This window comes from Mytilus edulis, chromosome 14 (genome assembly GCF_963676685.1).
Source record: "Mytilus edulis chromosome 14, xbMytEdul2.2, whole genome shotgun sequence".
NCBI classification, from domain to species: Eukaryota; Metazoa; Mollusca; class Bivalvia; order Mytilida; family Mytilidae; genus Mytilus; species Mytilus edulis.
The window spans coordinates 3,585,682-3,609,668 of NC_092357.1; the positions used below are offsets into that span (position 1 = coordinate 3,585,682).

Genomic DNA, 23,987 nt, shown 5'->3' on the forward strand with positions numbered 1-23,987 from the left:
GGGTAGTTTTAAATATTTTTAGATATATAAAAGTTTTAGTTTATTTTACATATCTGAAAGATATAATCGTTTTTGGTGAAGATCTGGATTTAAAATATGTTTTCGTCCTATGCTTGAACAGATATTTGTTTCATCAATTTGGGAATTGGAATTTTTTTTATTAAAAAGAAAAATACCATACCCTCTCCTGCCTTTTGAAGTTCAATGATCATTCCCTTAACATTTTCAATTTGAACTTATTATTTTATTTTAGACAAAAACTATATGTTATGTGCATGATATAGCCTAGGACATGCATGAAATATTTGCCACTGGACGTTAAGCAACCAACAACCAATCAATATATAGAACATTGTCTTGGTATAAAGCTGGCATTTAAGGTAACGCCTTCCTCATATTATAGATATAGGTGACCGATCCCCTAAAATATTATCTTGGTGTTTTTTTCATTTTTTAATGAACGTGATAAAGTTCATGAAGAACGCTGGAAAATCATCGTCACCGTAATTCTGTTATATGACATTATTATATATGTTTCCGTCATTATATATAAAAAATGGTGTCTTATGAATAAGAAGGCATAGGCACAATATAACAGGCATTGAAAACTATATTAGCATGTGAACTATGAACAACTATCAAAACTAAAGGTTTATACGACTTTCCCGAATGATGACGACTATAACACAGAAGATGATGACGCTGTCGATGAAGCGTTTTCTAGAATGTCATTCATCCGCAACACTCGACATAACATTTAACAAATAGGGATGCGTCAAACGGTGTAACGTGTGTTGTATATGACAAAATAGATGCTCACAATATAGCTCGATTAATTTTGTCAAAGTATATATGGTGCAGTTAATAAGTAATAATAAAATACAGAACTCTAAATAAATATAAAAAGGGTGATGTCAATTCAATTTGAAGAAATCAAACGTTATAATATGTTAACAAACATTGTTATTTGTCGTTGCATATATAAACATGTAGTACATAGTTTTGTGTCTGCTTTGTTGGTCATTTACTAACCTTGTTCTTTGCATTTATATCAATACCAGCATCAATAAGCAACATGGTGATTTCCGTGTTTCTTTGTCGTGCAGCATCGTGAAGTGCAGTTTTACCATCCTATACATAATGACATACAATAGTTTTAACATATCATTGAATGATAACAATAGCAGATAATGTCAAATAAAAGAATAAAACAACACCGTGTCAATAAATTTAAAATGTTATTAAAAAAATGAACTGCAAAAAAATTATTATCATTTAAACGAATGTGTATGTGTTTGTGAATTATTTTAGTTAACGATTAACGAGCAGTGCACATTAATTATGTTAATGGCGGTGTTATTGTCGCAGTCATCTTGTTTAAAGTGGTTACGAAAAGATGTTCGGTCAACGTTGACTATCGAAACATAACCAACGTCAATATGTAGTTTTGTTGCTCACTCTATGCAATCGTGTTTTCTGTTATTCCAAGTAAACCATATCATATGTTGTGTTAAATTACAAAAACAGTGCAATTTCAGTAGTTTCGAGTACTTATATCAGTGTGCTCTCATATAATTTTTATTTGGTTTAAATCTTCTGTTCAAGTTGAATATTGTTTATGTTTTATGTTTTTTTCGTATGATATTTATCTCATCACTTTTAAATTGTCGTTGATTGTAAGCTTCACCACTAGAACTGTTACAATTTGCCCTTGTGTTTTCTCGATATATTGTGACCACAACCTTAGGAATTTTTTTTTAAGTCAACAAACTTTTCCAATATTCTGCATTCTACAATGTTTATTATGGAAGGTTCTAATTTGTCACTTTTCACTAATTTTGCACCTTACTTTACTAAAGAGTATCCACACACACACTAGAAAGCTAATTGCGTCTAGTTTGACATCACATATGATGCAGTAAATGAATGTTTTTGTATTGCCGATAATTCAATATGATTGTAAGTTTAACTTATAATCCACTGACCCAATCCTTTATATTGAGATCAATGCCACCATCAATCAGCAACTTGACGATTTCTGTGTATCCGTGATATGCAGCAATGTGAAGTGCAGTGTTATCATCCTCGATAAAAAAACACACTATTTTAACATAATATGAAATAAAACAGGAATCAACCTATTGCATTAAAGGAAGAAAAAGAACATAGACTGGCACTTAGCGTAAAGTAAAACTGGTACCCGATATCAGAGTTTTATACGAATTTGTCATTAGTTAAGATTGCATGGTGCATGGATGCATTTAAGCTTAATGAATATAAATAGATTGATTATTGTTTAGGGATCAGCTAAAGCCCGACTACAGCTGTGGGAGTTTTTCTCGCTGTGTTGAGGACCCAATGGTGACATTGATATTGTTATTTCACAGTACAGTATAAAAGGAGATTTGGTTTAATTGACATCGAGACCCCTATCCACCTACGTTTAAATGAAGTGGATGTAAACATTTCCTCCTTTAGTTTTGTTCTAGACTTTGTTTACCAATAAGGATTTAAACTGACTTAATAAAAATAATTGCGAATCTTTTTCATTGTTTTGTGAATTAAAATTTACAATTATCAGTATGTCTATTTCTAAATGTATCAGTCGACACCTTCCTCCCTTGTCTTTAAAATTTAAAAAAAAATGATATATAATTCAACCTACGTCGTAGCCATATGGCTATCCAGCGTGCAATGCTCTGACTTTTTGTAAATAAAATGTATTCTTTGAATTTTTGAATAGTATCGACGAAATTGATACTAAAATGTATTCCTGTAGTTTTGTTGCTCACTCTATACAATCGTGTTTTCTGTTATTCTATGTAAACCATATCGTATGTTGTGTTTAATTACAAATACAGTGCAATTTCAGTAGTTTCGAGTACTTATATCAGTGTGCTCTAATATAATTTTTATTTGGTTTAGATTTTCAGTACATGTCAGTTGAATATTGTTTATGTTTTATGTTTTTGTCGTATGATATTATTTCATCACATTTAAATTGTCGTTGATTGTAAGCTTCAACACTAGAACTTTTACAATTTGCCCTTGTTTTTTCTCGATATATTGTGACAACAACCTTAGGAAATTTTGTTTAAGTCAACAAACTTTTCCAATGATCTGCATTCTACAGTGTTTGTTATGGAAAATTCTAATTTGTCGCTTTTAACCAATTTTGCAACCCTACTTTACTAAAGAGTATCCACACACACACACTAGAAAGCTAATTGCGTCTAGTTTTACATCACGTATGATGCAGTAAATGAATGTGTTGGTATTGCCGATAATTCAATATGATTGTAAGATTAACTTATAATCCACTGACCCGATCCTTTATATTGAGATCAATGCCACCATCAATCAGCAACTTGACGATATCTGTGTATCTGTGATATATAGCAATGTGAAGTGCAGTGCCACCAAACTGGATTGGAAAAAATACAATTTTAACATAATATGAAATAAAACAGGAAGCAACATATTGAACTAAAGGAAGTTAAACAGCATAGACTGGCACTTAGCGTAAAGTAAAACTGGTACCCGACATCAGATTTAAATACGAATCTGTCATTAGTTAATATTGCCTGGTGCATGATTGCATTTAAGCTTAATGGATATAGATAGACTGCTTATTGTTTAGGGATCAGCTTAAGCCCGACTCTGGCTGTTGAAGTTTTTCTTGCTGTGTTGATGACCCAATGGTGAAATTGATATTGTTATTTCACAGTACAGTATAAGAAGAGATTTGGTTTGATTGACATCGAGACCCCTATCCACCTACCTTTAAATGAAGTGGATGTAAACATTTCCTCCTTTAGTTTTGTTTTAGACTTTGGTTACCAATAAGGATTTAAACTGACTTAATAAAATAATTGCGCATCTTTTTTTATTGTTTCGTGAATTAAAAATTACAATTGTCAGTATGTCTATTTCTAAATTTGTCAGTCGATACCTTCCTCCCTTATCTATAAAATTTAATAAAAAAAAATGATATATAATTCAGCCTATGTCGTAGCCATATGGCTACCCAGCATGCAATGGTCTAACTATTTGTAAATAAAATGTATTCTTTGAATCATGTTTGATAGTATCGACAAAATTGATACTAAAATGTATTCCTGTAGTTTTGTTGATCACTCTATGCAATCATGTTTTATGTTATTCTATGTAAACCATAACATATGTTGTGTTTAATTACAAAAACAGTGCAATGTCAGTAGTTTCGAGTACTTATATCAGTGTGCTCTAATATAATTTTTATTTGGTTTAGATTTTCAGCACATGTCAGTTGAATATTGTTTATGTTTTATGTTTTTGTCGTATGATATTATCTCATCACGTTTAAACTGCCGTTGATTGCAAGCTTCAACACTAGAATTGTTACAATTTGCCCTTGTATTTTCTCGATATATTGTGACCACAACCGTAGGAAATTTTGTTTAAGTCAACAAACGTTTCCAATGTTCTGCATTCTAAAATGTTTGTTATGGAAGATTCTAATTTGTCACTTTTCACTAATTTTGCAACATTACTTTACTAAAGAGTATCCACACACACACTAGAAAGCTAATTGCGTCTAGTTTGACATCACATATGATGCAGTAAATGAATGTTTTGGTATTGCCAATTTTTTATAGTATATTTGTAAGTTTAACTTATAATCCACTGACCCGATCCTTTATATTGAGATCAATGCCACCATCAATCAGCAATCTGACAATTTCTGTGTATCCGTGATCTACAGCAATGTGAAGTGCAGTGCTACCAAACTGGATAAAAACAATACAATTTTAACATAATATGAAATAAAACAGGAAGCAACCTATTGGCCTAAAGGAAGTAAAACATCAAAGACTGGCACTTAGCGTAAAGTAAAACTGGCACCGATATCAGGGTTTTATACGAATTTGTCATTAGTTAGATTGATTATTGTTGAGGGATCAGCTTAAGCCCTACTACAGTTACGGGAGTTCTTCTCGCTGTGTAGAGGACCCAATGGTGACATTAATATTGTTATTTCAGAGAACAGTATAAAAGGAGATTCGGTTTGAGCCCAGTGCACTCCTGGTTGACCATGCCTTCTTATGTTCATCTACCACATAATTCCCCACATCAAGGAACAGTGATAATGACGTTGATTATACTGTTGAATGTGATCACGGTTATTTAGTAGCCAGTGGCGAATCCAAAATTCTTCATAAGGGGGGCCCGCTGACTGACCTCAAAAAAGGGGAGGGCTCCAGTCATGCTACAGTGATTTCCTAAATAATCAACATTTTTTTCGCACGAAAGGGAGGAGGGGAGCGGCCCCCTGGATCCGCCTATGGTAGCCCACAAACTTTTTCAAAACTTAACAAAAGTTCAGAAAAAAAAATCAAATCAAATGATTTACAATCTTCTAATTCTGTAATTCCTTTGGCAAACTCTCAACAAATGTTTTCATTGATTATGTCACATATCAGATATCTATTTTATAAGTCCCAGGAAATGGAAACTGTTTTGTTTTCTCTCGTTAAGTTTAATCATAAAAGTCTGAGTAGTACATTTAGTATGAAATAATGTCCAATTGTTCAAATATTTGAAGAAATAAAACAAAACATCTGTTTATATTCCAGTTTTAAGGATTTGAAATTAAACATGTATTAATGATGCACGGAATTTGGGTACTGACCTCATTACAGAATCATGGATTGTTTGGAGGTCAGTTCAAACCCATTTCTCTATGACTCTACATAGATGGACTGCAAATTAAATTGGTGTAACTACATGTATATTTTAACCAAAAATAGTCTTCAAAATAACCACAGAATGGACTTTTGTCTAGTTCATTAAAAAACTACAAATTTATTTTTATGACCAAAATAAAAAAAAATATAAACCGAAAGGCAATAAAATACATCACCATGCACAGCCTGGTACGACCACAGATGTATATTTAGCATATAATTTTTTTTTATATCAGTTGGAATCAAGCATATTTTAATTTTGGACACTTCAAACTTTAATATGGACTAAATTTGAAAACAGGTATCAGGTGAACCCAAACATTTCTATTCAGCAGCATTCTTTAACTACATATCTACTTAATTTTATATGATAGTCCTACAAAAATATTGAAAATGTGAAGATTTAATTTTTTTCCCTAGCTTCTCTCATGTGAAAGCGGTACCTTTTGGTCACTATTTATGCGTTGCGTCTAATTAAGAATTGTAACACTTTATAGTGACTGAACAGGTTGAACAAATACTTCTCAGGAAGCAGAAAAAAACCATTTTGGAACAGCACCAGCCATGCCAGTATGTGTATGAATAAACACTCAGATCAGAATAGCATGGACAATATGTTAGATATATGTCTTTGTGAATAGTAAGGAAAGTTATCAATAATTCTGCAGATAATGCAATTTTCATATCAAGTGTTTTGTACATTTTCTGTTTAAATTTTCACACAATCAGTGAAACATTCAAAAAGGCTTACATGTAACTAAATTTTGATTACTGAAAGTTTCAAACAATGACAAGTGTTTTATTTACCAAATAACTCGTTTGTTTCTGTGAGGAACAAAATCATGTGCAATTTTGGGAATTAAAGGGAAAGAAAATCCTTTTGCCGCGCACTGGCGCATCTCAATTGTGAATATAATTACCAAATACATTCGTTTATCATGATACTGATGTCGACATTTTCAAGGAGTACACATCGTGGGAAACATGCACAAATCACAGAGAAAAGAATTAAAACACCCCATTTTGTGTGCATCTCATACCAAATCAGTATTTGTTGCATCTAAATATATATCAGATGAGTAATAATCAATGTAAATATGGTAAATTTTAAAGAAAAACCAAAGTTTGGTAAAAAACACCCCCAAAAATGTTGTACCATAACCAAAAAATCAATTATAATCTTCCTTTTGTGTATTGAACCTTCTAGTACAATTTCTAAGATCTATGCACTTAGACTAAAGTTATTGTCTGCAAACCAAATGTGTCTTCTTGAAAACAACTACGACGTGATTAAGCATTACTCCAAAGCAAGTTTTTGACATGCTTGTATTTCCCATTTTCATTCTCAATTTTATTTTGCTGTTATAAAATCAAAACTTGAAAAGTAAGCTTACGAAAAAAATATATGCAAGAAATGACATAAAACTGACTCTGAATTAGTACATGAAATTGATGTAGAAACCGTAAACTGAAAATGATTAGGAATACGAATGTTTTTTTGTTCGAGTCGGATATTTTTTACAGAAGCTCTTCAGCGCTATCAATCAAATTTATAGAAATTGTATTGGCGTGAGACAACTTTGTGTCGATGAAATAAATTGTGCACATTGATTTTTTGTAAATTTTAGACAAGTATTTTGCAAATTCAGATAATAGACATTTGTAATAAAGCACAAAAACAAGTATTAATGTTTCAATTATGCTGAAGATTTCTAAAATGTTAGACTTTTCTTAGTGACTGGCATGTTGAAACCCTACCGCTATCTTCCAATGTCAATTCAAGTATGTTTAATAAAATACAAAACTTGGAAGATTGTTCAAAATGCAGTTGCGAATATTAGACCTCGGGCACTGTTTTTTTTTAATAACGAAATATACGTTTTGATAGAGGACAATATCGTTCATAATTCTTCTATATACTCTTGTTTATATTTACGGCTTACTTATATACACTGAAATCTAAAATGTAAAAATGCAACAACACTATCAACACACTTTAGACAAAACAAGCAATGATTTTTTTTATTCAGGAAAACATTTATTGTTATAAAGTATTATTATTTTCTTCCCCCGGGCGCCTTATTTTCTTCCCCGGGGGCTTTTTCTTTTCTGCGGGCGCTTTTTAGTAGGACCGTGTGTGTACAGACTTACCTGTGCGGTTTGGGTAGTTTTAAATATTTTTAGATATATAAAAGTTTTAGTTCATTTTACATATCTGAAAGATATAATCGTTTTTGGTGAAGATCTGGATTTAAAATATGTTTTCGTCCTATGCTTGAACAGATATTTGTTTCATCAATTTGGGAATTGGAATTTTTTTTATTAAAAAGAAAAATACCATACCCTCTCCTGCCTTTTGAAGTTCAATGATCATTCCCTTAACATTTTCAATTTGAACTTATTATTTTATTTTAGACAAAAACTATATGTTATGTGCATGATATAGCCTAGGACATGCATGAAATATTTGCCACTGGACGTTAAGCAACCAACAACCAATCAATATATAGAACATTGTCTTGGTATAAAGCTGGCATTTAAGGTAACGCCTTCCTCATATTATAGATATAGGTGACCGATCCCCTAAAATATTATCTTGGTGTTTTTTTCATTTTATAATGAACGTGATAAAGTTCATGAAGAACGCTGGAAAATCATCGTCACCGTAATTCTGTTATATGACATTATTATATATGTTTCCGTCATTATATATAAAAAATGGTGTCTTATGAATAAGAAGGCATAGGCACAATATAACAGGCATTGAAAACTATATTAGCATGTGAACTATGAACAACTATCAAAACTAAAGGTTTATACGACTTTCCCGAATGATGACGACTATAACACAGAAGATGATGACGCTGTCGATGAAGCGTTTTCTAGAATGTCATTCATCCGCAACACTCGACATAACATTTAACAAATAGGGATGCGTCAAACGGTGTAACGTGTGTTGTATATGACAAAATAGATGCTCACAATATAGCTCGATTAATTTTGTCAAAGTATATATGGTGCAGTTAATAAGTAATAATAAAATACAGAACTCTAAATAAATATAAAAAGGGTGATGTCAATTCAATTTGAAGAAATCAAACGTTATAATATGTTAACAAACATTGTTATTTGTCGTTGCATATATAAACATGTAGTACATAGTTTTGTGTCTGCTTTGTTGGTCATTTACTAACCTTGTTCTTTGCATTTATATCAATACCAGCATCAATAAGCAACATGGTGATTTCCGTGTTTCTTTGTCGTGCAGCATCGTGAAGTGCAGTTTTACCATCCTATACATAATGACATACAATAGTTTTAACATATCATTGAAAGATACCGATAGCAGATTGTGTCAAATAAAAGAATAAAACAACACCGTGTCAATAAATTTAAAATGTTATTAAAAAAATGAACTGCAAAAAAATTATTATCATTTAAACGAATGTGTATGTGTTTGTGAATTATTTAAGTTAACGATTAACGAGCAGTGAACATTAATTATGTTAATGGCGGTGTTATTGTCGCAGTCATCCTGTTTAAAGTGGTTACGAAAAGATGTTCGGTCAACGTTGACTATCGAAACATAACCAACGTCAATATGTAGTTTTGTTGCTCACTCTATGCAATCGTGTTTTCTGTTATTCCAAGTAAACCATATCATAGGTTGTGTTAAATTACAAAAACAGTGCAATTTCAGTAAGTTTCGAGTACTTATATCAGTGTGCTCTCATATAATTTTTATTTGGTTTAAATCTTCTGTTCAAGTTGAATATTGTTGATGTTTTATGTTTTTGTCGTATGATATTTATCTCATCACTGTTAAATTGTCGTTGATTGTAAGCTTCACCACTAGAACTGTTACAATTTGCCATTGTGTTTTCTCGATATATTGTGACCACAACCTTAGGAATTTTTTTTTAAGTCAACACACTTTTCCAATATTCTGCATTCTACAATGTTTGTTATGGAAGGTTCTAATTTGTCACTTTTCACTAATTTTGCACCTTACTTTACTAAAGAGTATCCACACACACACTAGAAAGCTAATTGCGTCTAGTTTGACATCACATATGATGCAGTTAATGAATGTTTTTGTATTGCCGATAATTCAATATGATTGTAAGTTTAACTTATAATCCACTGACCCAATCCTTTATATTGAGATCAATGCCACCATCAATCAGCAACTTGACGATTTCTGTGTATCCGTGATATGCAGCAATGTGAAGTGCAGTGTTATCATCCTCGATAAAAAAACACACTATTTTAACATAATATGAAATAAAACAGGAATCAACCTATTGCATTAAAGGAAGAAAAAGAACATAGACTGGCACTTAGCGTAAAGTAAAACTGGTACCCGATATCAGAGTTTTATACGAATTTGTCATTAGTTAAGATTGCATGGTGCATGGATGCATTTAAGCTTAATGAATATAAATAGATTGATTATTGTTTAGGGATCAGCTAAAGCCCGACTACAGCTGCGGGACTTTTTCTCGCTGTGTTGAGGACCCAATGGTGACATTGATATTGTTATTTCACAGTACAGTATAAAAGGAGATTTGGTTTAATTGACATCGAGACCCCTATCCACCTACGTTTAAATGAAGTGGATGTAAACATTTCCTCCTTTAGTTTTGTTCTAGACTTTGTTTACCAATAAGGATTTAAACTGACTTAATAAAAATAATTGCGAATCTTTTTTATTGTTTTGTGAATTAAAATTTACAATTATCAGTATGTCTATTTCTAAATGTATCAGTCGACACCTTCCTCCCTTGTCTTTAAAATTAAAAAAAAATGATATATAATTCAACCTACGTCGTAGCCATATGGCTATCCAGCGTGCAATGCTCTGACTTTTTGTAAATAAAATGTATTCTTTGAATTTTTGAATAGTATCGACGAAATTGATACTAAAATGTATTCCTGTAGTTTTGTTGCTCACTCTATACAATCGTGTTTTCTGTTATTCTATGTAAACCATATCGTATGTTGTGTTTATTTACAAAAACAGTGCAATTTCAGTAATTTCGAGTACTTATATCAGTGTGCTCTAATATAATTTTTATTTGGTTTAGATTTTCAGTACATGTCAGTTGAATATTGTTTATGTTTTATGTTTTTGTCGTATGATATTATTTCATCACATTTAAATTGTCGTTGATTGTAAGCTTCAACACTAGAACTATTACAATTTGCCCTTGTTTTTTCTCGATATATTGTGACCACAACCTTAGGAAATTTTGTTTAAGTCAACAAACTTTTCCAATGATCTGCATTCTACAGTGTTTGTTATGGAAAATTCTAATTTGTCGCTTTTAACTAATTTTGCAACCTTACTTTACTAAAGAGTATCCACACACACACACTAGAAAGCTAATTGCGTCTAGTTTTACATCACGTATGATGCAGTAAATGAATGTGTTGGTATTGCCGATAATTCAATATGATTGTAAGATTAACTTATAATCCACTGACCCGATCCTTTATATTGAGATCAATGCCACCATCAATCAGCAACTTGACGATATCTGTGTATCTGTGATATATAGCAATGTGAAGTGCAGTGCCACCAAACTGGATTGGAAAAAATACAATTTTAACATAATATGAAATAAAACAGGAAGCAACATATTGAACTAAAGGAAGTTAAACAGCATAGACTGGCACTTAGCGTAAAGTAAAACTGGTACCCGACATCAGATTTAAATACGAATTTGTCATTAGTTAATATTGCATGTTGCATGATTGCATTTAAGCTTAATGGATATAGATAGACTGCTTATTGTTTAGGGATCAGCTTAAGCCCGACTCTGGCTGTTGAAGTTTTTCTTGCTGTGTTGATGACCCAATGGTGAAATTGATATTGTTATTTCACAGTACAGTATAAGAAGAGATTTGGTTTGATTGACATCAAGACCCCTATCCACCTACGTTTAAATGAAGTGGATGTAAACATTTCCTCCTTTAGTTTTGTTTTAGACTTTGGTTACCAATAAGGATTTAAACTGACTTAATAAAATAATTGCGCATCTTTTTTTATTGTTTCGTGAATTAAAAATTACAATTGTCAGTATGTCTATTTCTAAATTTGTCAGTCGATACCTTCCTCCCTTATCTATAAAATTTAATAAAAAAAATGATATATAATTCAGCCTATGTCGTAGCCATATGGCTACCCAGCATGCAATGGTCTAACTATTTGTAAATAAAATGTATTCTTTTAATCATTTTTGATAGTATCGACAAAATTGATACTAAAATGTATTCCTGTAGTTTTGTTGATCACTCTATGCAATCCTGTCTTCCGTTATTCTATGTAAACCATAACATACGTTGTGTTTAATTACAAAAACAGTGCAATGTCAGTAGTTTCGAGTACTTATATCAGTGTGCTCTAATATAATTTTTATTTGGTTTAGATTTTCAGCACATGTCAGTTGAATATTGTTTATGTTTTATGTTTTTGTCGTATGATATTATCTCATCACGTTTAAATTGCCGTTGATTGCAAGCTTCACCACTAGAATTGTTACAATTTGCCCTTGTATTTTCTCGATATATTGTGACCACAACCGTAGGAAATTTTGTTTAAGTCAACAAACGTTTCCAATGTTCTGCATTCTAAAATGTTTGTTATGGAAGATTCTAATTTGTCACTTTTCACTAATTTTGCAACATTACTTTACTAAAGAGTATCCACACACACACTAGAAAGCTAATTGCGTCTAGTTTGACATCACATATGATGAAGTAAATGAATGTTTTGGTATTGCCAATTTTTTATAGTATATTTGTAAGTTTAACTTATAATCCACTGACCCGATCCTTTATATTGAGATCAATGCCACCATCAATTAGCAATCTGACAATTTCTGTGTATCCGTGATCTACAGCAATGTGAAGTGCAGTGCTACCAAACTGGATAAAAACAATACAATTTTAACATAATATGAAATAAAACAGGAAGCAACCTATTGGCCTAAAGGAAGTAAAACATCAAAGACTGGCACTTAGCGTAAAGTAAAACTGGCACCGATATCAGGGTTTTATACGAATTTGTCATTAGTTAGATTGATTATTGTTGAGGGATCAGCTTAAGCCCTACTACAGTTACGGGAGTTCTTCTCGCTGTGTAGAGGACCCAATGGTGACATTAATATTGTTATTTCAGAGAACAGTATAAAAGGAGATTTGGTTTGATTGACATCGAGACCCCAATCAACCTATTAAATGAAGTGGATGTAAACATTTATAACAAATCTTGTATTGTATGGTGCACGGATGCGTTTGACTTAATGAAGATACATAAACGAAATGCTGCTTAGGGGACAACTGAAACCTGACTCAAGTGTGGTATCTTTTCGCTGTGTTAAAAACTGATTGATGACATTGATGTTGTTAGTTTGCAGATAAGTTTTGAAAAGGAGATTTGGTTTGATTGCAAACGAGACAACTATCAACCTACGTTCATATGAAGTAAATGGAAAAATTAATAAACTACCGTACGGTTACAAAAAAGAGAACAAAGAATAAAAAATGTGGCATGGTTACATATGTTTAAACATGTGCTCAACCCTCTTTCAACCTAGGATATAGATGTAAAAGAACACAAAAGGAACAGACCATACAATTCAGTTGAAAAAGACTTACATGATGAATTCGATACAAACAGAAAAACATCAAACAAAAATATAGACCAGACGTGCAGGAGTATTTATCCTGATGACAAGGCAACCAATTTGCATCAATCGTTTTACGCCTCGAACGCTTAACTGGCGCCAATAGTTTAAGTTATAATCCCTATAATCGAAATTAAACTACACAGTGTTATCCATTGTTGTTTGTTTCTTTTCAAAACTATTAGCTTGGTTTATATATTAAAAGGAACGCTTTATTTGCTTGATGCATATGCTTTCATGATTATAAATATTCTGTCATACAAATAAGACTATGTGGTATGAGTGCCAATGAGACAACTCTCCGTCCAATCCTGGGACAAAAGCATCATTATCATCAAGAACAATACACAGATTTGCAAACAGTAAATTTTATAAAATTGCCAATTCAAACAAACAGTCTGAACGTAGCATGCAAATGTTAAATCCCGCTAGTATTTTTTGGGGGCCTTTATAGCTTGTTGTTCGTTGTGAGCCAAAGCTCCGTGTTGATGGCCGTACATTGACCTATAATGGATTACTTTTATAAATTGTTATTTAGTGGACAGTTATCCCGCCTAAAATTAATTTTATAACATTTTGTTACTGCCATATTAATTACTTTGTTTTTAATTTTTAATTCCTGTAATTAGTTAATACTTCAGCTTTATCATGCACATCTTTTGAATATTCATTTTATTAAATTTACTGTTTGCAAAAGTATAAATTACTCTAAATTATAGGGATTTTCTGGTAACTTAACAGAAAACCCTTGCCGTTTTTGGCACAACCTTTTTGATCTTTTGGTCCTCGATGCTGTTCAACTTTGTACTCGTTTCGGCTTTCAAACTTTTGTATCTGTGCGTCACACATAGGTCTTGTGTGGACAAAATACACTTCTGGCGTATTAAAATTTTGAACTTGTTGCCTTTTGTTGGCTGTTGTTCGTGTGATTCTTTGTCAATTGTGTTCTCCAATTTATTTATATTGTAGTCCTGTGTTGTCATTTTGATGTTATATTTCACATGGCCATAAAAGTGCGAGGTTTGGCATGCCACAAAACCAGGTTCAACCCACCATTTTTTCCTTTAAAAATGCCCTGTACCAAGTCAGGAATATGGTCATTGTTATATTATAGTTCGTTTCTGTGTGTATTACATTATAACGTTGTGTCGTTTGTTTTCTCTTATTTTTGAGTGTAAATTCACATTGCGATAAGACGTGTCACGGTACTTGTCTATCCCAAATTCATGTATTTGGTTTTGATGTTATATATATATATGTTATATTTGTTATTCTCGTGGGATTTTGTCTATATGTGTTACATTTTAGTGTTATGTCGTTGTTCTCCTCTTATATTTAATGCGTTTCCCTCGGTTTTAGTTTGTTATCCCGATTTTGTTTTTTGTCCATGGATTTATGAGTTTTGAACAGCGGTATACTACTGTTGCCTTTATTTACTTGAAAGATCTTAATGTCTAAGTTTTGTTATGATTTTTTCCGGAGAATGTGAGAAAAAGAAAAAATATTTAGAATTACAGGACTTCAAAAAAGACAGTCAATTTGTAAATTAAGAATAAGCGCTCACTCTTTAAAATGTGAGACAGACAGATATTCAAAAACATATAGAAAGATCTGAGCGTCTTTTTTCTAATTACTGACTTGGTAAAGTTGAAGATTAGCTTCATGTTTTTATTAGAATGCTCTCTTTATGATATTCAAAGGAACGATTTTTTTCCAAGACATTTTTAACAATTGTTATGAATTTATAATTTCAAATTAATCTAAATTTTTTTGGCTCTTGGCCCAATAATATGTTACTCTTATGGAAAAACTAGGCTGTTATATTTTGGACTGTTTTGAATTAAAGAGATCAGGTATGAACACTGACACTTAGTCTAGTAAACAATTTGAAAAGAAAGGTATATAATGTAATTATTTTATTCACAAAATATATGTGGTTTTTGGCTTGATTCTCACCATGCTTATATTCCAAATATATATTTATATGCCGCTATATTTATTGTTGTTACCAATTATGTAAATCAATTATATCTGAGTTTATGCCCTTTATGGGCTTGGTAATTTGGGAAATAAAAATATTCTATTCTATTCTATTTCATTCATCCACTGCAAAATTTTGATAATAATTCAGTTCTTCTTTTTTTCTTCCAAAAACCAATTTGAAAATGTTAATATTCTTTAACAGTAACTTGTTACATTTTCATTTTATCAAATATTGGGCACTAACATATCCAACAAATTTTCTCTTATCATAAGTCTATGAGTTCCTATATAAGACCTCGGCGGCGTAAATGTTTTCTATTTAATATGATATTTTCCTATTACATATTTTGGTAATTTGCAATTTTCTATTGTAAAAAAGAGGAAATATCAGCTTATAAATTAAGTCTTGAAGAAAATGTCATTATATAAGACCAACGGATCCAGCAACACATTTCACTAAATATTTTTTTTTATTTTACGCAGAAATAAAAGGACACTTTAATAATTTGCTGTTTTTCACTTTTTCATGTATATGAAAATTGACCAATAGTTACCGGGACATAGTATTCCGACCTTATATCGGTTTATGAAATTATCCTTCAATACTGCATGCTTTGCGAAGGACCGCAAATGGTTCAGTTTGACATTTTGACTATAGGACCCACACCCACAGTTCAAGGGCAGTTCCAAACACTTCTTAAGACTTTATTAATAAAAAATATATACTTACTAGGTTCAGGAAAAGGTTGGGGCTGTAATTTTAAAAACTCGCACAGTACACAGGAACGCTATATCACTTATTAGTCGGTGATTTTGGCAAACTTTAAGTTCTGTCTTACTTTATGATTTGAGTGTTTAAAAGGGAAGCTAATAAGGAAAGTATTTGATAAAAAAAAAAATTGGAGTGTGTCATTGCAACTAAAATTATGAATGCCAATTGTCTTTATGAACACTGGATTGATCCACCTGATGCAAAGAAACGTAAACAATTTATCGATCTATGCATAATGATATAATAAGATGTTTTTTTATTATATTGACTTTTAAATTTGAACTTTTGTGGAGAGTTGTCCATTGACAATCTTCTTATTTTCATATCGCATAGGGTTAACATAGAAATATGAAAAAATATTCCCTTGCTTAGACAGAGTGTTCATACAGCTGGATGTATAAAATACGATACCTCGTTTTGTAAAAAGGGGGGATTTTGCCCATACCAAGCATACATTGTCGATTCATTTCTTATGGTAGTGCATATATCGAACTCCTCCTACTTTGTATAACTTTTCATCTATATGTTTTCATCCGTATTATGCTTGAAACATTTTTCAGTGAAAGTTCAGTATGCACACATTAAATTGTTATTATGTGCAATACATAACAAGAAATAATTTCTGGGCCTTTTATCGGTCTCTGGTGGAGAGTTGCTTCATAAAAAATTATACCACATCTTCCTTTTTTATATGCATATTTCACACATATCTTCAACTTTTGTAATCGAAAATTTACTGTGGTATCGTAATTCCGAATCAATTTAATGGTAAGGGAATAGAAAGGTTTGTGATGTGAAAGTTGGTGCGAAGGACGTTATCTACATTCCCCTTTTAACAAGTACACGGTTAGACTTGATATCGTAAAACGATACATAAAAAACTAATTAAAAACTGTACTTTCAGGCAATTTAATAGAATTAATAACTTGGTGTGGAAGTTTTTTTTTTCTGTAAAAATCTTACCTTGAGCAAGGTTTCACATCTGTTTGTTTACCATGAATTTGTTTTCATAGCATGGGAAATAAGATTCAGTTTTTTGGTGAATTTACTTTTTACACAGTAACATGTTTCGAAACACAATCGAAAATGTGGAGGAATTGAGCCAAAATTGTGAAAACACATACGCCAAAAGATGAAAAATCGGCACAAAGAAACACTCAACACTGCTACAAAAACAAACGCTATCAACATAAATCATGCACAATTCCTCCTGCATAGGGTCTAATATCATACCATCATATAATTTCTTAATGACCTGACATCAATATCGTGACTTAATCCCTTTCTAATATTAGTCTGGGTAAATATTTTGTTAGCTAATGATTTGAATGCCGACAGTTCATGCTTTTTGAATAATATTGCAAACAAAAGATTGCACGTGATATTTATGTATTTATCTACTTATTCTTTGAAAAAAGTAATTGAAAATTGTGAACGTAATCCTAACAAAAGAGTGACAACAACATCTTATAAATTTCATACGTCCAAATCACGTTTCTGGATTTTACTTCATCAGGAACGATCAACGCAAAATCCAAATATTTTATATTTCAGATCATTTATATCGTTAATTTCGTTATTCTCTTAAGGCCGCATCAGGAAACCATGTCTCCATTTGAACTAATCTTCTGAAACTGCGAGTGTTAAAACTATAAATAACATACCATAGGAAAGAGAAGGATGTCGATGGGTTTTTTCAGAATAGAGAATGATCGGCTATAAATATGAATAATAGAGAAAATGGAACAAAAAAGTAAAGAATAGAGAATAATAAGGTGCTTGATATATAAATATTGATAATAATAGACAAAAAGTATAAAGAATAGAAAACAAACAGCCGAAACATTAAAGAAAACAGAAATGAAGGACCCCATCCAGATCCTCATAGATTAAAACAATATAACCTTATTTTAAGTTCAGAATCGAGTATATGTCTTAGTACATCTGTTTGTATATGCGCTTATCCTTTCTTTCATTTGAATAAAAAACTTATTTAATATAAAATATGTTATTATTAATTGTTTATTCAGATTGCACTATTATAAATAATTCTTCTTCTTCTTCTTCCTCTTAACTGTAAAAGTAACGTATGTATGCGTTAATATTCTGTCTATAAAACTCAAGTTCGATGGCACGTGCCAATAATCTAAAGGTAATAAAATCAACGATCCATAAAATAACGTGGCAATTACGTTGGCTATTTCACAGTTACATCAAACGTTCACCCGTCATTGTATCATACATGTACCTCCGTATGTGTAGTAGAAGGTTCTAAATCATTTTTTGATAGCTTCTGTCTAACACTATTGACGACATTGTTCAAACTACATGCACATATCACAAAACCGCAAATTTAGTATAGTTAAAAAGATAAACGATATTGAAAATGCATTTTTTTTTGTATCAAAAATGTTTGCTCGTGTATTCGTATCTCTAGGTGTTTACCTAAAATGTATTGAATATGTAAATTTTTTTTTTTTTTTCTCAAATATTTGCAAAAAGAAACATTTTCCAAAAAAACAATCCATATACTAACGTTTTGTCCGTTAATTCTTTTTTTTTGTGGTCCGTAGAAATACCGCAAAAGACCCCTTAGTGCACCAAGAACAAAAAATTGCGCTAAGGACCTGACGGAATGATACAATTAACACAAAGGACATTGCATATAGAACATGTAGAAGTTAAACTGCCGTACGTTCTAAAATATTTTCCAGTATTGCACAAACCACAGTGGATTTGATGCTGGGTGCACAAAAATCAACATATTTGAATGACTTGATGTACTTAGCAAGATTTTGTTTTCATCTATTTTTGAAAAAAACAAAATGGCGGCTATTTTCAAATGGCCGCCTTGAAAAATAAGCAAATATTTATCATTAAGAATTTACCGGAATATAAGCATTTGATTGATGTATAGTGACATTTGGGATCTGTCCCAGTTCTGTCCTTTGTGATTTTGCCTGGCTTGTCATTTCATACACAAAGTAGTAACTTTCATAAAAAGCTGCACTATTTGTTGTCTTGGGTCACACATAAAAGCTGTGATTGGGGATTTATCTGCCTTAAGATGTTATTCAGTGCCTATATTATCTCTTGAGTCGCAATATTTTGCAATTTGAGACATTAAACTGTGAATTGAGAATCAGTTAAACACATATCAGTGAAATGGCAGGAATTGAGAACAACAAGGACAAGAACATTGAGATGACAGAAACTGAATCACTTGGGGAAATGGAGAAACCCACAGCTGAAGACGCTTAAACAGAGAACAGCTCAAAATGACTGTTAAACAATTGTACCAAGAATATTTAGCAGACAGAAAATCAAACGTTCAAAGAACAGCTGAGATTTACCGCTATATAAAATAGAGCGAAGCGCAAATATATAAATATGTGTTGGTCTCGTTACGTTTCAAGCTGAACAGAAAGTGGCAATGAATATTAATAAAAAACAGATGAAAGCAATATCTCAGCAACTTCAGTAGTCTAAAGACAGGATAGACCACAAGGCTAGTAATAACTGCTTGGCGGAATTGATGGTCAGACCAATAAGATATAAAATGATGTGGTGAGACGAACGGACAAGCTGACAACAACTGAGGAAGGAGACACAGTTTTATTACCTCCAACAACTGACATCTGTTGTAAATGAATCAGTGGACAATCGAAATAAAGAAGTTAATATTTCTGCAATGGACACATCATCCAAGCCAACATTTGACCTTAGCCAGTACAACGCAAGTCTATCAAAAGTACACAACAAAATCCATGCCGTGGGTCTTTCCTCAATTGTAGTTCGCATGAACTATAAACCGCGCCAACTATGTTGAAGGTGTCTTCACCATAAGTCAAATGTCCTATGTTAGGGCCCTTGGCCCTGTATGAAACAGTTAAAATTGTTCAACAACAATCTCCATTTAAGAACATACTATAAACCTCTAGTACTAATCAAAGATACCAGCAAAAGGCTAATGTGTCTTCTTACGCACACTAACCATCTACTATGAGTCAATAATATTTGGTTTAGATCAGCACACCATTACAGAAACAATTGGCTGCAGGTGGATTCTTTCAATTTTCTCCAATGCTGCATGCAGTGCCTACTTACGGTATCATTCCCGTCGAGTCAATGGCAAATCCCACATTTATTACTCCAATTATGACAACCTCGTTCGCTTCTGAAGCTCTTATATGCTTCCCATAACAGCAAGTTGACTCCATTGACCGATCCAGAAAAAGGGCAGAGGAAACACAAAGAGTGTGGCAACACCTTTTATTCAGACTCTTCACTGGAGAGAGAATATACCCGATGGCAAGAAAATCTTTGTGCAAGGGACCGGAGCCGAAGCCCCAAACTGCCAAAAATTCAAAAACTCAATTGAAGAGGATCCATCACTAAGGAGGCGTTCCTTTACCAATTTGAACGAACTGCCGGTAGATGACAATGGGAAATCAGGAAAAATGTGTGTAGGCCCCATATTGCCAGTCCGATGTTGGCTTTGAGTACGCTCGCATGGTTAACACAGATGATGATTCAAAGGCCTTAAAAAAACATTCATTTGGTGCAGTGCTTCAGCAAGAAAGACGATCAAACCAGATTGGAACCAAAGCATTCCGTCGAGGATGAAAAGACAAAGATTCTTCAAGGCATGTAATAGAGAGGAACCCAGAAACATTCAACAAGGCGTTAAAACAATTGAAAACCTCAAAAGCAAACCAGATGGCGATATATGGATAAAAAAGTGCCAATTATGACCATCGACAAGTCTACTGTGCTGATGGCGCAGTATCACCGACCGATAAAGAAAATATGAGCAGTCCTTTGGATTGTAAGTTGCATAACCTCACACAAATTGTCACAAAACTAGCTGATGTTATGCTTTCAACTAATCAGCATTACTTTGGATTGGCCGATCAATATTATCTCGGTTCTTCTGATAAAAAAATCATGGAAGAACACCAGTTCGATGGAAGATCTCCTGATCAATATAATCGTGGAAGATCTCTTGAGCAATACAATCGCGGTAAATCGGCAGATGATGTACACATAAGCTTAATGCCTATCGATCAGCAACACCCCCACTAAGCTAGAGATCATATAGTCCCTCAAGACAACGGTTAGCATCTCCACGGACAAACTCCAGAAATCCCGAATAATTCAGACAACGGTCACCTTCACCAGGATACGCGTACGCGTACGGTCTGACTCATATTAAGAAATTGGTCAAGTTTATTGTATACACATTTATATAACGGATCAACAAAAATTTTATCTCAAACTAATATAAAAACTTCAATAGTAATTGAAATAAAATCTTTTAATATTATAACTATTTAAAAAAATCCCGCTCATTTAATCTGTTAATCTCCTGTATTTAGCATGTCAGTAATTCATTAATTGCAGCCCAGTATGCTCGTTGAAATTGAAGTTATTAGAAGTAAACATAGAGTGGGAGGACAATAGTCTAGAATATTTAGGAGGGGTCTCGAATAGTTGTGTTTTTTCTAATGAACCAAAAACGTAGGCAAAAGTGTTTGTCCTATTCAGAAAAAAATAAAAGATTTCAAAATTATACCGAACGGCTAGTGAAATTTCATGAATAATAAGGAGCTCAAAAACACCCGTCCGCTGGATTTCCTCATTCTCTTAAAAACAAAATAAAGGAGAGAAAGTATGTCTTAGCATAAACATGCTAACATGCTGCGTGATTGGTTGCACCTTTCCTATCACAAAGTATTACTGACTTTTTTCAGCAATTGTTCTGGTCTAGTTACTGCAACGACAATTGAGATATTTCGTGTGTTTCATGTTAAATTTAGTTTATCACAATCTTAGTTCATTTTATCATACTTCGTACAATTACAGCATTTTCAACCTGGATAACAACGTATACAATACTTAATGTTAATATATTAGAAAAAAAAAATATGTACAACTTCAGAAAAACATAATTATCGTTTCATTGTTTTGGATTGACGGTTAATTTTTATACTTTGAAAAAGTCTAGGATGTATATGCTACATGTAAGTCTAATTGTAATCCTAATCATAGGTGAATGACAGTGTCCGCAAATGTCTATTAGGACAATCACCATTCTTTTGTAAATTAGTTTATATCTAATCTATAGCTTACCTTGTCCATTACATTAATATTAATACCCTTGTCAATAAGCCAGTGGACAATGTCTGTCTTTCCTTTTAATGTAGCGTCAAACAGTATAGTCGAACCATCCTTAAAGACATTGTAGTTATTAAATATTAATGTTAGATGTATCAATAAGGAATACCAAGAAGATTGAAGTAACTTAGTGTTGTAGTTGCAGTTCTCTATTTTGTTTACATCAAGGTATCATACAAGTTCTTTTTTCATCAAGTGTATGTTAATGTTTTTTATTGCATTATTTATTTGTCATATAAATAACACATGTTAATGGTTTTTACGATTTTTCATTGTCAAAACTTACTAAATGCTTATGCTAGTATAATTTAACTATCTTTAATATTTAAGTATTTTTTTTCATTATTTAATCATACATGTATACAGTTGTGTAGACCTATCATGTAGACCAATCAAAAATCGATTATTTAAGGGACAACAAATTGAATTTACACGTAGTTATTAAACACAATGCTTAAGTTCTACGTTTTGGCTAAGATTATATTATTTGATTGTTAAAATAAAAACAAAAAATATCTGGCTTCACCTCTAATACCCGTAACATTGTAATATACGAAACGTACAAAATCAGTATACTTGTGTTGCCTTCATTTATATAGTCGTCCTAGAAGGTCTCAAATCCCATTAGAAGTGTAATGAGAGTGTACTATGGTTTTATTGTTTTCTGACTGATGTTTATATTGTTCATTCAATATATTGTTTCTCTTACTTCTATTAGATATTTCGAAACTATTAAATAAAGGCAACAGTAGTATACCGCTGTTCAAACTCATCAATCCATGGTCAAAAAACTATATCGGGATAACAAACTAAAACTGAGGGAAACGCAATATATATAAGAGGAGAACAACGACACAACACTACAATGTAACACACACAGAAACGGACCAACCATCAGGCAAAATCCCACGAGAATAACAAATATTACCTCAAAACTAAATACATGAATTTAGGATAGACAAGTACCGTGACACGTCTTATCGCAATGTGAATTTACACTGAAGAAATAAGAGAAAACAAACGACGCAACGTTAAAATGTAACACACACAGAAACAAACTATAATATAACAATGGCCATATTCCTGACTTGGTGCAGGACATTTTTAAAGGAAAACATGGTGGGTTGAACCTGGTTTTGTGGCATGTCAAACCTCCCTCTTTTATAGCCATGTGAAATATAACATTAAATGACAACTCAACACCACAGGACTACAATATAAATAAACTGGAGAACAAAATTGACAAAGAAACACACGAACAACAGCCAACAAAAGGCAACAAGTTCAAAATTTTAATACGCCAGAAGTGCATTTTGTCCACACAAGATCTACTAGTGACGCCCAGATACAAAAGATTGAAAGCCGAAACAAGCGCAAAGTCGAACAGCATCGAGGACCAAAAGATAAAAAATGTTGTGCCAAAAACGGCCAGGGTTTTCTGTTAGTTGCCAGAACTTCCCTATTATTTAGAATAATTTATACTTTTGCAAACAGTAAATTTATAAAATTACTATACAAAAGATGTACATGATAAAACTGAAGTATTTACAAATTACAGGAAACAACGGAAATACATTACATAACCAGACATTTGCAACACAAAATGTAGACACATCCGAATAAGTTTAAACCTCAACG

The 23,987-nt window shown here is 32.3% G+C and overlaps 2 protein-coding genes across 2 annotated transcripts in view; both read right to left on the reverse strand.

Moving 5' to 3' along the window:
- The window catches only part of LOC139503391 (uncharacterized), a 43,057-nt gene extending 37,810 nt beyond the window's left edge, over nucleotides 1–5,247 (reverse strand). The window contains exons 1-4 of the mRNA XM_071293165.1: nucleotides 5,221–5,247; nucleotides 4,671–4,769; nucleotides 3,326–3,424; nucleotides 1,033–1,131 (exon numbers count right to left, since the gene is read on the reverse strand). Of these exons, the coding sequence (XP_071149266.1) occupies nucleotides 1,033–1,131; nucleotides 3,326–3,424; nucleotides 4,671–4,769; nucleotides 5,221–5,247 (324 nt within the window). The remainder of the gene's footprint in view (nucleotides 1–1,032; nucleotides 1,132–3,325; nucleotides 3,425–4,670; nucleotides 4,770–5,220) is intronic.
- Nucleotides 5,248–8,908: 3,661 nt separating this feature from the next.
- Nucleotides 8,909–14,006, reverse strand: LOC139503392 (ankyrin repeat domain-containing protein 2-like). Its single transcript, XM_071293167.1, has 4 exons — nucleotides 14,001–14,006; nucleotides 12,558–12,656; nucleotides 11,214–11,312; nucleotides 8,909–9,019 (listed from the first exon to the last, which is right to left on the reverse strand). The coding sequence occupies exons 1-4, from the start codon at nucleotides 14,004–14,006 to the stop codon at nucleotides 8,909–8,911; spliced, it is 315 nt and encodes a 104-aa protein (XP_071149268.1).
- Nucleotides 14,007–23,987: the final 9,981 nt, after the last annotated feature.

What these genes read in the sequence shown, in the direction of transcription:
- LOC139503392 (XM_071293167.1), bottom strand. An exon ending in ATCTCAATATAAAGGATCGG is followed by an intron (nt 11,313 to 12,557) that starts GTCAGTGGATTA and finishes TTTCCAATCCAG; the next exon opens with TTTGGTGGCACTGCACTTCA. An exon ending in ATCTCAATATAAAGGATCGG is followed by an intron (nt 9,020 to 11,213) that starts GTCAGTGGATTA and finishes CATTATGTATAG; the next exon opens with GATGGTAAAACTGCACTTCA.